We start from the raw sequence: 14,546 nt of genomic DNA, 5'->3' as shown, positions 1-14,546 counted from the left end.
GTCGGCATTTGATACGATGTCACTTTCTCCACCGTCCGCCGTACACCGTACTTCCTCTGCTCAATTGAGCCCAATTGGGGTGGGAATGGTTTCCGAGTGGATTTGACAGTACGTTATATTGTCCCTACGTTAGGGCCGGCCGGGAGTTGGGGTGGAGTATCTTCGGAGTTTCATGGGAGATACATAGTACTTAAAGTTTTCACCTTATAGTAGACTACTCCATAGTTGAGCTTGATATAGTCGTCTATACGCGGTTGTTGTGCTGGTCAGCTGGCTGCTCCGTTCTTTTCCTCTCCACCCCACCTTGGCTGGAATAAGTTCAGGCTAGGGCAGGGGCCATTCCTCTGGGTTTCTCTGCATGCAGCGGTCAACGGATTGTCCCAGGCCTCCAGGCACACACACGAGGACATGAACCGAGGTAGCGGAGCTGTCCAAGACAAGGATTTCCGGAGAATCTCCCGAAAGTCAAACTCCAACCCAAGGAAGCAGGTTTGTGTCGTACGACGAATTCAGAGCACTGACCACCTTGGAAGGGAAGTATGTGTAGATATTTCGGATCCCGTCGACAGGAGAAAGTAGTTATAGAAAAAAAAATCAGATTAAGAATCGCAATCACAATATATCCGCTCCTTTAAAAACGCCATCCAGATGGGGGGAAACATCGTCGTATCTTTATTTTTGCAGCAGGCAACAGGAGAAGCATAGAGAAAGCAAGAATAAAACATATCAAGCAAGGAATGAGCCCACGAGGCTGAGCTGCGGGGGAAGGGTAGGAGGAAAGAAACTTTTCGCATCTACCTGCAGGATTGTCAGTCTCAGCCCATGCAGCACTACCAACCCTTGCTAGCATCGGAGTTGTTTCCAGACTGGGGAAGCATGTCTCTCCACGGACAGCACACTTACCCAGTATCCTCATGAATCCCTGTAAGAAAGGACAAGAGGCAGACGGGGGCCCAAAAGGACACACCTTGGTTGAGCCTCGGAGAGAAAATCACAATGACTCTCACGCAGCGACCGTGCCATTCTCCCCAACCTCAGGAGTGTAATCCGTCATCCCCTCATCCTGCCCATCACCACTATCGCCCGCCAGCACTTTAGTCCGGAGCGTCTGGCCCTCCGGCAGAGGGGTGCCGGGCGTCGCGGCCACCACGTTATCGTTCTCATCCACAAACTCGAAGTTGTACCGGGACAGCAGGTGCGGGATCGCCGATAGTTGCGGCCCGTACCGCGCAGTGTTGTCGTACAATTCGAACAACGGCACGGCGAGGAGCTTCATGTTCTTCGGGACGGAGAGGACCTCTGCATTGCCGCCGGGTTCAGTCACAGTTCTCTCGATGAGATGAGATGAAAAGTGGGCTTGAGGATTTAGAAGGACTCACTCTTCTTGGGCAGCTGAATGAAATACAGCTTCTTGCACTCCTTGGGTCGAGTCACATGGCCGGGCAGGAATGGGTACATGAACGTCTCGAAGTTGGGCCGCCACCACTGCGCCAGAGTATCCCCGATCTCCCAGTCCTCGTTGACTCCCTCGCCGGAGAACTGCGATCCGACGGGCGCAAGCCGCTCGTTGAGCCGCTTCTTGAACCCTTCGACCTCGTCGTCTTCGAAGGGAAGGTAATCTCCGGGTCTAACGAGGTTCATAGGAGTCAGTCTTGGATTGTTCTAGATGGATGAATCATGTCGTGTCGCGGTCGTGACTGCGGTGTGTCTAGACTCCATGATAGGAAAGGATACGTACAGCTTGAAGAAGGCGTTCGCAATCTGCAGCATGAGCACATGCGGGTGGTTATGCTCATGGCACACAAGAACACCCTCGCAGGTCCGTCTCATGCCATACTTCTCATAGTGCTCTTCGAGGCGTTTCAGGCGGGCCAGGACGGAGGGATCTTCCTCGGGTTGCGTTTCCTTGGTCCCGAAAGTATAGTTCGAGAGGGGATATAGACGAATAGTTTGTGGTTGCTGAGCGGAGAAGTCTTTGGGAGCGATGGGACTATCAAAGAGTAAAGGAGTCAGTATTCGTTGGTCCATGCCTGGAGCTGAAGCTCAGCTCGCCCTGGAGGTCTGGAACGTACGGGCGAGAGCTCTGAATCGCCGTCGCTGTTGCGGTCGACATGGTCGGTAGATGCACCTTCTCTAAATGGGGAATCTTTGAACTTCAATCGGATGAGCCAAGGCGATGTAAGTGAGTGACGAAAGAAGGGTGGCGGCAGGTAGAAGGATGGTAGGAGGTCGGTTGTTGTTGGTGCTGGTCGCGAGGTGGATCACAGCCCGGCGGAGTTGATGCTCTCTCCGCCGCAGCTCGATCGATCAATCGATTGGCATCGGAGCTGCCCTCCGCGAAAACATTCCACCGCCCCGACCGCCCTAACTTCCCAGTTGCAAACAACCCAACGGGGAGTCAACAACATCTACCTCAAGTCTTCTTTCAGGGCTCGGTCGAAATATTTCAATTATATATCATGTTTCTAATCTACATCCCATGGATTCCAATTCTATCAACCCCGTCACCCTGCGTCCCCAAAGATGTCCTGTACTCATTCCAGCATCACGCCTCAATATCAACAAGGCAGCAAAAAGTTTCTATCATCATTATAAGTGAAGTGAAGGTTGTAGCAAGTGGGTGGATCTAAGATTCAGAAGGTGCGATTATAGCTTGGCATCAAAGTCCTCAAACTCGCTGATATCGGTGACAGGGTTCGGGCCCGCGCTGACGTTGAGACGGGCCTTGTACTCAGGAACGTTGGTAATGTAGGTGACAGCCTCCTGGCCGAATCCATTGACCGTCTGGCCAGACTGCCCTTCGAACCTCTTGGGCTGAATGCCGATGTGCTTCAGCTCTACTCCAACGCTGCTTGCCATCGAATCCAGGGCCTGCTTGGTTTGTTGCTCTGCAAGACCCATTCCATCCAAGACAGTCTTCATGGTGTCCACGATCAGACGCTCATCGCCGCTGGACACCTCAACTTCAGCGAATGCAGCCTCCAAGCGATCCGCATCGACTGCCAACTGCGCTTTCTCCAAGAGCGTGCGCAGACGCGTCAGAAGCTGGGTCTTCTGCTGCTGGGGCGTGCTCGCGAGAGCGGTAGCTTGTGCCTTGAGATGGATGGACAGCTTGCCACGCGTGGTCGATTGAGGGTTGATAAACTGATTATAGAACTGGATGAGGTCTGACTTGGTCAACGACCGCACATTGGCAGCATCCGCCTCATTCTGCACGAAATCGAAGTACTCCGATCCAATGTGGGACCAGAAGCGACTCGTCTCTGAGCCCAGGTTCTTGAGCTTTTCCAGTCTCCGGTTGATAAGACTGCGCTTGTGCCTTTCAAAGTCACTGTCCGGCATCTCCTCCAACGTCTTCTGGAACATGCTCAAGAAGTTCTCGATACGGTGTTCAAGGTACCCAGCAACGCGCTCACTCTGGATAATGACGCGATAACCGATAGTAGTGGAAGAATAGCGGGCGCCGCTCCAGACAACATATCCCAATTGCTCCTTACTCCGGAGCTGATCGAATGCAGGCTCATCAGTCATCTGGGCGAACAGCAGCAGTTTGGCCCGCAAGACCGCGTCATTAATGTCTCCAATATACAACAAATATTCGATGCCGTTGTTGACGTTGGCCGGATCTTTGAGCGTTCGCTCATAGATATAGTTGGAGCCAGGAGGGATGATGACATTGCGCCTCACGTGCCACTGCGACTCGGGCAATGTACGACTCTTCAAAGTGGATTCCACCAGGTCGGTCATACGAAGTGCATCCTCCTTGTACAGGTTTCCGTGCGCCAACACCTCGATGTGGTTCTGACGGAGGATCTGAGGGAAGAAGCAAGCCACGTCTTCCACTTCGATATGTTGCAACTCGGATGCATACTGCTCATTGAGCCAGGACCGTTCTGCGGTCAGGTAGCGAGTGTAGTCGCTCACTTGGTAGTAGGGTTGTTGGTACTCGGCGTTCTTATAGGCTCGGGTCAGGCGCTCCTTGATGATGCTGAAGCGTTCCGGCTTCACAACGAGATCACGCATGCTCGTAAGAACCTTCTCCAAAAGCACGGACATCTTGTCATTGTATCCACCCACCGAGATGTCCAGGCCAAAGATACTAATACCCAGGGAATAATCAAGGCCTGCCAACTCAGCGTCATAGGCATATTCGTTGAGGGCATCGCGCACCAATTCGCAGTAGAATCTGGCCTTGACCACGTTGGCCGGAGTAGCCCACACCAGAGGGTTTCGGAGTGAGATGTTGAAGGTGCCCTTGGGAACCCAGAATCGGTCATCCTTCTTGTACCACAAACGGACGTGGTCGTCATGCCGAATTAGCTTCGGTGTCTTGGCTGGTTCCGAGACTTCCTTCTTCTCGACGGAGAGACGAGTCGGAACAAATTCGTTCTTGTGGGGCAAGTGCAGGTCGGGCAGACGGTTCGCGGAGGTGGTCTCATACGCCTTACGGATGTCGGCCATGAAGTCCTGGGGAATGTCCTCCACCTTATGCTCCGTGCCGTACCACTTCTCCTTCTGATCCCAGTCACCGGGGTAATCCTGGGCCACAATAAGCATGCGGAAGTTGTCGGGCCGAAGGTAGGACAAGGCTTCCTTGATCAAAGCCGGGTCGTACTTCCGGAGAAGCCCGGTGCTCAGCAACCACTCTCGAGGGTGGGGCTTCTGCATCTTGCTGCTCAGGTTGCTGGCGAAGCGACTGGCGGGGGTCTTTTGTTTGAAGCGAAACTCGACCTCGGCCAAGTTCTTCATCTCATCATAGATCCACTGCTGAGGCTCACCTTCCTTGATCATAGCGATATACTCGAAGATGACTCGCGCGACTTCACGGTAGTTCTTCAAACCCTCGGGGGTTAAGCGGACGTTGATGGTGAAAAAGGCCGCACCAGGACAGATGGGGAGAGGACCAGCAGACAAGCCGTTGGCCCAACCCTTGGCCTTGATGTAAGCCAGGATACTTCCGGGACCCTCGTGGCCGATCAGGTGGCTAATGTAACGGTTGGGCTGGGACTCGTAGTAATGCTCCTCGTCCATGAAAGGGAAGTAAATGTCCAGAGACCGCATGTCCATGACCGGCTTGGCGAAGATCTGCTTTCCTAGATGCTCCGCCGTCCAGGGCTGAACGTCGTCCCAGCGATTTTGCGGAAGATCCTTGTTCTGGACGTGCGAGAACAGATCCGAGACCCATTCCTCCATCTCATCGAGGGACTCCCGGCCCAGCAAAACCAGTTTCATCCGGTTGGCTGAATAATGGGCCTCATAGAACTTGATGAATTCACTGCGAACCTCAAGGCCACGTTTCTCCGGATCCTCCTTCAATGTCTGCAGATTTCCAGTCGAGAAGTGGTGGTAGGGATGCGCGGGGTTGGAAAGGCTCTTGTTCAGTTGCATCAACCGCCACATATCGCTCTGCAGGTTCTTCTTGTTCTCGGAGTCCACGGCCCTCAACTCCCGGTCCAGCGTTGACTCCAAGAAAAGCGGTTCGACGAAGAACTGAGCGAACCGATCCAGGGCCCCGTGCAGGGGCCCTTTGGCTTGCGTGGCCGAGGGCGAGGTAGGCGTATCGGGTTTTTCGTCGCCAGAGTGCGAAGTGGCGGCCACTTCAAAGAAGTAGTTGGTCTCCGTGGCAGCGGTGTATGCGTTGGACATGCCAGAGTTGGATGCCAAATATTGGTTGTATGCGTTCTCTAAGGGGTACTGCGGGCCATCAACCGAGGTTAGTGCCGGACTGGCCGCATGCTGACGCCGGAATCAACCACATACCTTTTTGGTGCCCATGAACAACAAATGTTCAACGGCGTGAGCCATACCCGGCATATCATCTGCGTCTGAGAAATTGCCGACATTAACGTTCACAGCAGCACTGGCCTTGTCGGTATCCGGATCGTGGACCAGTAGAGCTTCGAGCTTATTGGGGAGGCGGATGACGCGATAGGAGCGATCATCCAGCTCCGGCTTCAACAGATCCTCCGCAATGCGTTCGACAGTGCCCATCTTGGTAGAACTCATGCTGACCGGACTAGTGGTAAACGGAGCACGCGAGATGGGTGTGGAAGAGTGAAGGAGGGAAGGGCGACGATGAGTCTGTCCACCGGAGGCAATAGATCGGACCCAGCAATGCGAGGACAAGCGTGGCGAGGGGTAGGAATGAGGGGCTACCGCCGCAAAGGTGCCTGATCGGGATAACGAACGATAAATTGGGGTTGATAAAGATCGAGGATGTCCAGTGTTCCACAAGCGGCAGGGTGCAGAGGACCTTGGAGGCATGCAGTGCAAGGAAGGTGGTCCAAGGAGCAACGGCCGCTAACAGCTACTGTACCGGGTGAAGTATCGTTAAGGATGGGGAGGGAGGGAGAGGGCGTGGGGGGGGAAAGAGGAAAGAGGAAGGGAAGGAATATTTAAGGAAGAGTAATTTAGGGAGAGATGGGGGAGAAATAGAAAACACGAGCCGGTCCGATTTCAAAGACAGGCCCGTAATTGAGAGAGTCAATGCGCCAGAATGAGAAGATGTAAAGTAGGTAAGGTTTGTTAATTGATGAAGTAGTGACAAAAGAGAGAGAGGGAAGAAGGGAGTGGCAGTAAGACGCATCCATGCTTCGGCGGTGAGAGGCAACACTCAGGCGGTGAGAGCGGTGAGGCTTAAGTGGGCACGTGTCCCTGCAAGTGGTCGTTGCACTTTACCAAGTTGACTTTTCATCGGCGAGCATTCGAGAATGATCGCCCAATCACTCTTGGCTCAAACGCCCGTCTTGGTGCGAGTGGATCTGGAAGGCTTTCCTCTGAGTGCTTCTTGTTCTTCCACGTCATGCTTCTGTCCCAAATGAGGGCACTCGGCAACAGCGCCGAGACCATCGCGAAACCGCCGATTCCCCAGCCAAGTGGCACTCGACGCCCTTGCAGCTGACAGCAAACTGTCTCGTATTCAGCTTGACTCGAGAAATGGCGTGCTTCTTGTACTACCACAGTTTTCATGGCGCGTAGATGCTACAAGGAGGTGCCGTTGCAAACACACTGACTAGGTACCTACTTACCCTCAGGGCTGGGTCATATACAGTACTGGCTATAGTAAAGAGAACCACCACTCGGAACGCCAGCCGATGCCAGCCCCGGATCTACTCTCCGAACGGCACCTCCCCTCCCCAAACAATCCCCAGATAAGATCTACAAACAACCCCCGTTTACCCAAGCTCTTTCATCAACCACTTACCTCCATACCTTTGTAAACTAGCTCGAACTACCTTACATCACAGCAACTACAATCAAATTAGAGAAGACCACTGTCAAAATGGACGTCTCGCAGGTGCTCACCCAGCTCCCCAACACCATCCACTGCATAGATATGCACACCACCGGGGAGCCCACCCGCATCATCTACGCCGGCTACCCCCAGCTGACGGGCACGCTGCTGGCCCAACGGGACCAAGCCCGCCAGCAACACGACCACATCCGCCAGCAACTGATGCTGGAACCGCGGGGGAATCCCGCCATGTACGGGGCGATCATCTGCCCGGCGACGGAGCTGGTGGCGACGGGGAAGGCGGACGTGGGCGTGCTCTTCATCCACAACGAGGGCTACTCGACCATGTGCGGGCACGCGACGCTGGCGCTGGGCCGGTTCCTGGTCGACACGCACGACGCCAACGTCTTCCCGCGGCGCGCCCAGCTCCCCTTCGACTCCACGACCCAAACCATGCAACTGAGGCTGCACGCCCCCTGCGGCGTCGTCAGCATCACCGTCCCCACCAACGCAGAGGGCACGCGATCCGACCCCACGCGGCCCGTCTCCTTCCTTTCCACGCCCGCCTACGCCACGGCCCTGCAACTGACCATCCCCATCCCCGCCGGCGCGCGGTGGCCCGAACTCCCCGCCCAGCGAGACTCCATCACCCTGGACATCAGCTACGGCGGCGCCTTCTACGCCATCGTCGACGCGGCCGAACTGGGCTTCACCAGCGGCCTGGCGACCGTGGACCTCGACGCCACCACCCGCTGCATGCAGCAGCTGAAACCGTACCTCGAACGCCGTCCGGAGATCGTCGCCGCCGTCACGCACCCGGCCGACCCGCGGCTCTCGTTCCTCTACTCCGTCATGATCGTCGACGCGACCATCGGGAATCGACCGCGCGACGTCGCGGGCGCCGAGACCGGCCTCTGCTACTTCGCCGACAACCAGATCGACCGGTCGCCGACGGGGTCGTGCGTGACGGCGCGCATGGCCCTGGCCCACGCCCAGGGCCGCCGGGCCGTCGGCCAGCGCTGGGCGTACAACTCGCTCGTGTCGAATCACTTCCAGACGGACGAGTTCCGCGCGGAGATCGTCGAGGAGCTCGCGCCGTTATCATCTGCTGGTGGAAGACCGTCCGTGATTGTTCAAGTCGAGGGCCGAGCATTCTACACCGGGGCCGCCTCGTTCATGGTGGAAGCAGAGGACCAGACGTCCAGGAATGGATTTACGATGGAGGGAGTAGCTGCGGCGCCATTACCAGTACCAGTACCATCTTCTTCTGCATAAGCTATTGAATATCAACACCAAATTCATTAAACAATATCTTCCATTAACCAGACCCAACCCAAACTCAATTATCAGTCTCCTTACCCCCTCCTCCTCCTCCCCCTCCCCCATCGACCCACAAAGACTAAACCTAACACGCAGCCGCACAAACCGTCAAAACCTCACTACTCCCCGCCTGACAAGTCTTCACCTGACTGCCACCCGGATTCACCCCATTCGGCCAACAGATCTTCGCGCAGGACGTATCGCTGGGCTTGACACTCAGCACCGAGCCGGCGAAGGCATCCCCGAAAACGCTGGACAGGTCGTACCAGGTCTTGGCGCCGTCGAGGGTGTAGGCGTAGTTCAGCTGGGGGCTGCCATCGTACAGGCCGTCGGGGGTCTTGGTGATCTTGAGGGCGACGCCGCCGGAGGCCGGGTCGTAGTGGAGGGCCTCGGTGTAGCTGGCGCCCGGGGCGATGGTCTGGCGGGGGCCGACGGAGCCGCCGACGGACCAGAGGTAGATCGGGGTGTTGCAGTTGTTGGTAACGACGGCGTTGCCGGCGGCGGCGGCGGTGAGAGTAGGGAGGATGAGGAGGGCGGATGCTGTGGTGAGGAGGGTGGTGGTGATGTGCATTTTGGGTGGTGGATGGATTGATATACCTTAGGTATACTTGGATGAGATGAGTTGAGAGTATTGTGAAGCCGAACGCTGGAAACTGAGTCTTACTTGGAAGACTCCAGTGAGCATCTGGGTGGTATTTATACCTCTTCCATAGAGATCATGATATCCTTTCCTTCTCGTCAAGCCAGAAGTAGCATCGCTTCCAACTCTGTATGTCTCCCTCTGCTCTACACTGACATCAACATCCCAGCCCAACCCCTCAAGCAATTACCTAAAATGTCTCATCTCTCATACCTCGATGTCTCACTCCAAGCCCAGCGCCATAGGCACAGTCCAGCACTCTCTCTCTTACTCTCCAAGTCCACTTCCACCCACAATCCAATTACCAAGGACCAAGTACCAAGTACCGAATGGACGCCTAAACCCCGAAACCCATATAATTCTACTACTAGGTAGGGTAGTATACTCGCATGCACATGAGAGACATCAACCACACCACACCACCATCGAATAAGAAAAGACAGGGCAGTTCCCACATGCTACCAGTACTTACACTTCCCTCGAACCAGGGTCTTCCACAATCACATATTCGGGGAAACAGAAACAAAAATAGAGATCTCCCTATGCAAACACCATCACCACCGGCATTTAACCCAGATTCTCCTTCCCAAGAGACAATACAGGACCATAAGATTGTACCCATACTCTGACAACAAGAAACGGAGAAAGAGAGCAAAGCCACAGCCACAGCCACGAACCAAACCCAACCAAACCAAACCAAACCCCGCACCTCCAACTCTCCATCATCCATCCATCACGGATGGATCGATCGACGGTATGTCTTACTTTCTACCCCACACTCCTGCAAGTCTTCAGTAAGTAAGTCTATGGATGTCAGCCCCGATGTCTCGGAAATCACCCCCACCCCACTCCTCACTCCCCCCAGAAACAACATGCGCAGGATCTGAGTCAAAATCATAGGCTACAAGGCAAGACACAAACAATCCAAGTAACCTTAGACTGGTAGAACTCTATGTAACTTCGCGGTCAGAGTCTACTTGGTTGGGTTTCACCTTGCTTTTCCAGGGTCTTCCCGGGAACAAGACAATATGGAAGGGAAAAGGGGTCGGAGAGTCGGAGAATTGGACTGCGTCTCTTGGCTCGTGTTCGGTTTTCAGATGCCTTCTGCAGGCAGGAGGATACTATCTATAGAATTGAGTAGACCCTTGATCCATGGCTTGCAGGATTCGTGGTGGGAATTTGGGGTAAAAACTGACTACAGCGGTTATAGTTGTAGGTACACTGACTTTACTTTAAATGGACCACTGAGCAGGGACGGTTCGGTTACTGGATCTGATTTTGATTCTTTACCCCATCGTCAGCAGCAGCAGCACTGGAAATAGGCCGTGACAGCACGTGTAGGTGGTCCAAAATCAACGTGTCTTAGCCGCAATGCAACGCCAGGAACGAGCTGAGTCCCTTCTCCAGGCTTGAGGCTATAGGTGGTGTGCCGAGACCCTGGAGAGGAACATGCCACTACAAGACACTGCATCTATCACACTACCACTCAAATAGAGTATGCGTAGCCGATGGTCCCTTTTCCGACCTTCCAGAAACTCAACTGATGAACTAAGAATTTATGCATGGATTTGGTACAAGCGAACCCACTAATCCCCCCCCTCTTCCTTGCCCCATAACCAATATCTAGATCTAACTTCTGCGCATTCCGGAACTGAAACTCAGCTTGTACCCGGTCCACGCTGACCCTCCCCAGTAGCAGCCCCCTTGGTAGGCGACCGTCTCTTGAGCTTCTCATCCTCGGTTTCCTCGCTATCCGCCACGTCCGCACGCTCCGAGATCCACTGGTACACCTCGTTCTTGTGATGCATGAGCATCTCGCTCAGCCCCGCCTTGGGCGACTGCACGAGGAGACCGTAGCGTTTAGAAGGCTTGCGCTGCAGACTCGTCCAAACCCCGTGCGTGTGCGAGACGAATACGAGCGAGTTCTTCACGAGGCTGGCTGTCAGCTCCAAGCCGAGAATCGGAAAAAGAAAAAAGGATCTCATAATTCAGACTTACGTCTTTGTACCACCGCGAGAGCCAGACTTGGGTATGGGAGGCGACCGCACGAACAGGGTTCTCGGCCACAAAGGAGACCACTCCGTTGACACGTTTGTACAATGTCTCTGTCCCGGCGTTAGCCATGTCTCACAGCCATGCATACCCCTCAATCATCTTACCGCGGTTGATTAATAGGTTGGCCACTCCGTAGAAAGCGTTGCCAATGCCAATGAAAAAGATCTCAGTCGCTTCATTTGGTCTAAAAGATACCTGTTAATCAAAGGTCTACCGCTCAGTGCTAGCGGTGTAAAGACATACTCGATATAGTTATCCCAGAGATAGCCAGCGAGCTCCTCCGTGGCGGTAGGTCTATTGTCGTCTTCATCTTCGTACTTCCCGGAAGACTGTCAAGAATCAGTATCCATGAGAAGGACTGAGAACATCACAAACTGACCGGATCAATAGTCACATGTTTCGGGATGTTGACGTCGATGACCGCATAACCTTTCTCCACGGCCCATCCAACATAGTCCTTCAATAAAACATCAGCCTAGTGTTTGTCAGCAGATGACGAAAAACACTTCACAGTCTCGACATACCAGCCAGCAATTATGAGCCTCTAATTTGTTGGTGACGGGATGAGGCAGACTCATGATCTCAGGCCTGCTCATCATCAGCAAAGGATCCCCCACGTTCACGTTGTCCGCGAATACTCACGGGTCATGAAAGAAGACAAGAAGAGGTTTGGCCTGGTGGTAGTTCGGGCTTGTAACCGGTCAGTCAGGATCGTATCCCATCGAGCGCTCGATTTACCTCGCAAGGACTTGATTCTCAAATGACTTCGAGATAGCAGTACGGTATATGTAAAGGGATGTCAGTTTGTAGTTGTCATACAGCTGCTTGGATTGATAAGCACGGATGACATCTGCAGACTTGTTAGTCTCCGATCGAGCGATCCGTGAAGTCCTCTTACCGTGGAGTCGATCAGTGAAGTGTCCCTCCTGTTTCGGTGCCTTCGGATACATGCAGCTCCAATAGGCCGACTGAATCATCATCACGCGTCTCACAGTCGTTGTTGCAGCTTCAGACGGCGTGGTGGAATGCAGACGGTCTGGGGGGTCACCCATCAAAGTCTTTGTAACGGCAAGAGCAGATTTCGAAATCGACCGGAAATTATAGCCACCCTAATATTCCATCTTAGCCCTGGTGCTTCTATGCATTCCCTGAGGGACGGCAAACCTCCAGACAGACAGCAACCTTGCCATTGGCAAGCGTCATAAGCATGTGCGTCATATGAGCATAGCAAGCTGGTGTCACGAAACAACCTCCAAGCTCATCGCCTGCAGCAGCGTCGAATCCAGAAGCAACTATATATGTCAGTCTCGGAGACTTGAGCCGCCAGAGCAAAGGTCGACATACTGATGACAAGGTCGGGATTGAACTCCTGGGCGATGGGCATGACCACTTGTTGGAAAGCGTACATGTAGTCACCATCGCCCATTCCCTGACTTGGCCACGGAATATTCACATTGCTTGTCAAATGTCAGTCATCGCTGTGACGTAAAGAAGCAGGAATGCCATACCGTCCAACACCGGCGCCACCACCGCAGTGGTCCCAGTCTCCTTCATCGCCTCCGGGATAGAACTTTCCCTCTTGATAGACATGGAGCGAGATGTAGAGAATGTTTGGGTCATCATAGAATGCTTTCTGAATGCCATTTCCTGCCAAGTATATAAGCCAATGCAAATCAACCCAAGTGAGGAATCAGGGCTTAATCAAGTACCGTGATGAACGTCCCTTGAGCATGTTAGTCACAGTCAAGTACACTAGAATGGCTAGGCTCACCAATCGAGAATCAAGATCTTCCTACAGCTCTCGCCCAGCTGTTGCTGGCAGACACGCGCTGCAACCGAAACATTATTGAACAGACAGAATCCCATAGTCTTGTCATGCTCGGCGTGATGGCCAGGGGGTCGAATCACAGCAATAGCATTCTTCACCTTGCGGGTAGCAACGGCCAAGCACGTCTCGATGGCCCCTCCCACAGACAGGATAGAAGAAGCAAAGGTGAGTTTGTTGAAATAGATGGAATCGCGTGTATGTTCCAACGCAATGAGTTCATCATCCGTCATATCTGACACAGCTAGTTAGGAGACTTCCGCGCCGTTACTGCGAGCAAAGGAGGGGGGGTATCAGTACCTTGAGTGCTTTCTACAAAGGCGTAATGATCAGGCGTGTGGACAAGGGAGATCTCCTCCTCGGTAGCATTGCGAGCATTGATCCTTTTCAGAGGTCGGGATACGAGAGGTTGACTTGACTCGGGATCATCGACGAGTCCAGCTCGGCACAGCTCTTTGTATATGTAGTAAATGCGTCTTGGATCCTCCGGGTGAACGTCTGCAGTGGGCCGCACTTCGCAATGATAACGCATTTGCACATCATAGCATAAACCTGAAGGAAGTGAGGCGAGCGGGAGGCCAGTTCGAGCGACTGCATCCCCATCGGACCAGTCGGAGTTCTCTTCAACAAGACTATCATTTTTCTCGTCGTCGCCAATCACATCACCGGAGTCTACAGACTTGGGCAGGCTCTTGGGAGGAGAAATGCCGCCTTCATGCTCCGGCTTCGAGAAGGCAGAGAGAGGCTGTGAGTTGAGTGGGTGGCGCGACAAAGGCAGCTTGAATGTCTGACCCAGCAGCGGAGATGTAATCGATGGCTGAGAGGGCCCATAAGGCGCACCTGGGTTGCCCGCCTCACCCATGACGGTGTCTTCGTCGCCCTCTAGTGCCATCGCGATGAGCCTGGAGCAATTTCTCTGACTTCCGCTTTGACCGAATTCCAGTTGGGCCAAATCAACACCTCATGGTCAAGCCAAGGACGAAATAGAGGTTCTACAAAATGCCCCTGGGAAAGATTAAGTGAAGTCAAAAAAGGTCAAGTCAAAATGAGGATGCAGCCTCGGAAGAGACGATCTAGCTGAGAGAGATTGTCGAATTTGTTGAGGGCCAAGGCCGAAGAATGGGAGGTTTGCTTGATATCTTGGAGGGTGGCAGGATCACAAGTAACAAGGGCACTTTAGATCACTTGTACTAAGGCCCGGGGACCACAGGGAAGACCCACGAAATCGAACGACCAATGAGGCACGACTGGCGTCGTATAAGCAACGACAGGTATATGATGAGGACCAGTGTTCAAGCCAAGACTCTCCTCTGAGGTTATAATCGTGGCTGTTGGTACAGAAAAGCACCCACCGAAGCACACCAGCGGAGGCGTTCTGGACTAAGAATCTCGAATCAATGGTAGAGCTCGAAATTCCGCAGTTTAGCTGCGCTCCACGTGACCCCCGCCCTTCAAATCCCAAATCTGGCCAC

The 14,546-nt window shown here is 53.8% G+C and overlaps 5 protein-coding genes across 5 annotated transcripts; 1 reads left to right on the top strand and 4 right to left on the bottom strand.

The window, feature by feature from the left end:
• Positions 1 to 1,003: 1,003 nt before the first annotated feature.
• ASPACDRAFT_49228 (cleavage and polyadenylation specificity factor subunit 5) lies at positions 1,004 to 2,113 on the bottom strand (the record flags this gene model as incomplete). The annotated part of the gene is made up of 4 exons (XM_020202222.1): positions 1,004 to 1,299; positions 1,380 to 1,627; positions 1,739 to 1,990; positions 2,073 to 2,113. The coding sequence occupies 4 exons, from the start codon at positions 2,111 to 2,113 to the stop codon at positions 1,004 to 1,006; spliced, it is 837 nt and encodes a 278-aa protein (XP_020061206.1).
• Positions 2,114 to 2,431: 318 nt separating this feature from the next.
• Positions 2,432 to 6,335, bottom strand: ASPACDRAFT_74432 (a-pheromone processing metallopeptidase Ste23). The gene is made up of 2 exons (XM_020204212.1): positions 5,761 to 6,335; positions 2,432 to 5,694 (listed from the first exon to the last, which is right to left on the bottom strand). The coding sequence occupies exons 1-2, from the start codon at positions 6,004 to 6,006 to the stop codon at positions 2,647 to 2,649; spliced, it is 3,294 nt and encodes a 1,097-aa protein (XP_020061205.1). The 5' UTR covers positions 6,007 to 6,335; the 3' UTR covers positions 2,432 to 2,646.
• Positions 6,336 to 7,282: 947 nt separating this feature from the next.
• Positions 7,283 to 8,509, top strand: ASPACDRAFT_56293 (putative proline racemase; the record flags this gene model as incomplete). The annotated part of the gene is made up of 1 exon (XM_020203110.1): positions 7,283 to 8,509. One exon carries the CDS (start codon positions 7,283 to 7,285, stop codon positions 8,507 to 8,509), a length of 1,227 nt encoding a protein of 408 aa, XP_020061204.1.
• Positions 8,510 to 8,525: 16 nt separating this feature from the next.
• ASPACDRAFT_109853 (putative BYS1 domain protein) lies at positions 8,526 to 9,205 on the bottom strand. The gene has a single exon (XM_020195426.1). It carries the CDS (start codon positions 9,123 to 9,125, stop codon positions 8,640 to 8,642), a length of 486 nt encoding a protein of 161 aa, XP_020061203.1. The 5' UTR covers positions 9,126 to 9,205; the 3' UTR covers positions 8,526 to 8,639.
• A 1,547-nt stretch (positions 9,206 to 10,752) lies between these two features.
• hdaA (histone deacetylase hdaA) lies at positions 10,753 to 14,424 on the bottom strand. Its single transcript, XM_020204211.1, has 15 exons — positions 13,375 to 14,424; positions 13,021 to 13,309; positions 12,959 to 12,972; positions 12,758 to 12,896; positions 12,594 to 12,706; positions 12,414 to 12,541; positions 12,148 to 12,358; positions 11,988 to 12,099; positions 11,892 to 11,939; positions 11,774 to 11,837; positions 11,629 to 11,706; positions 11,493 to 11,578; positions 11,354 to 11,433; positions 11,193 to 11,299; positions 10,753 to 11,119 (listed from the first exon to the last, which is right to left on the bottom strand). The coding sequence occupies exons 1-15, from the start codon at positions 13,964 to 13,966 to the stop codon at positions 10,853 to 10,855; spliced, it is 2,328 nt and encodes a 775-aa protein (XP_020061202.1). The 5' UTR covers positions 13,967 to 14,424; the 3' UTR covers positions 10,753 to 10,852.
• Positions 14,425 to 14,546: the final 122 nt, after the last annotated feature.

The sequence above is a fragment of the Aspergillus aculeatus genome (assembly GCF_001890905.1).
Source record: "Aspergillus aculeatus ATCC 16872 unplaced genomic scaffold ASPACscaffold_1, whole genome shotgun sequence".
Taxonomy (NCBI): domain Eukaryota; kingdom Fungi; phylum Ascomycota; class Eurotiomycetes; order Eurotiales; family Aspergillaceae; genus Aspergillus; species Aspergillus aculeatus.
This window is presented reverse-complemented; position numbering and strand designations above follow the sequence as displayed.

Excerpts from the sequence above, each read along its gene's own strand:
- ASPACDRAFT_109853 (XM_020195426.1), bottom strand. The coding sequence starts at position 9,125 with ATGCACATCACCACCACCCTCCTCACCACAGCATCCGCCCTCCTCATC.
- hdaA (XM_020204211.1), bottom strand. The coding sequence starts at position 13,966 with ATGGCACTAGAGGGCGACGAAGACACCGTCATGGGTGAGGCGGGCAAC. Across the intron at positions 12,542-12,593 it reads CAATCCCGACCTTGTCATCA|TTGCTTCTGGATTCGACGCT; the intron begins GTATGTCGACCT and ends TGACATATATAG. Across the intron at positions 11,940-11,987 it reads GAGAATCAAGTCCTTGCGAG|CCCGAACTACCACCAGGCCA; the intron begins GTAAATCGAGCG and ends ACCGGTTACAAG.
- ASPACDRAFT_74432 (XM_020204212.1), bottom strand. The coding sequence starts at position 6,006 with ATGAGTTCTACCAAGATGGGCACTGTCGAACGCATTGCGGAGGATCTG. Across the intron at positions 5,695-5,760 it reads TGTTCATGGGCACCAAAAAG|TACCCCTTAGAGAACGCATA; the intron begins GTATGTGGTTGA and ends GATGGCCCGCAG.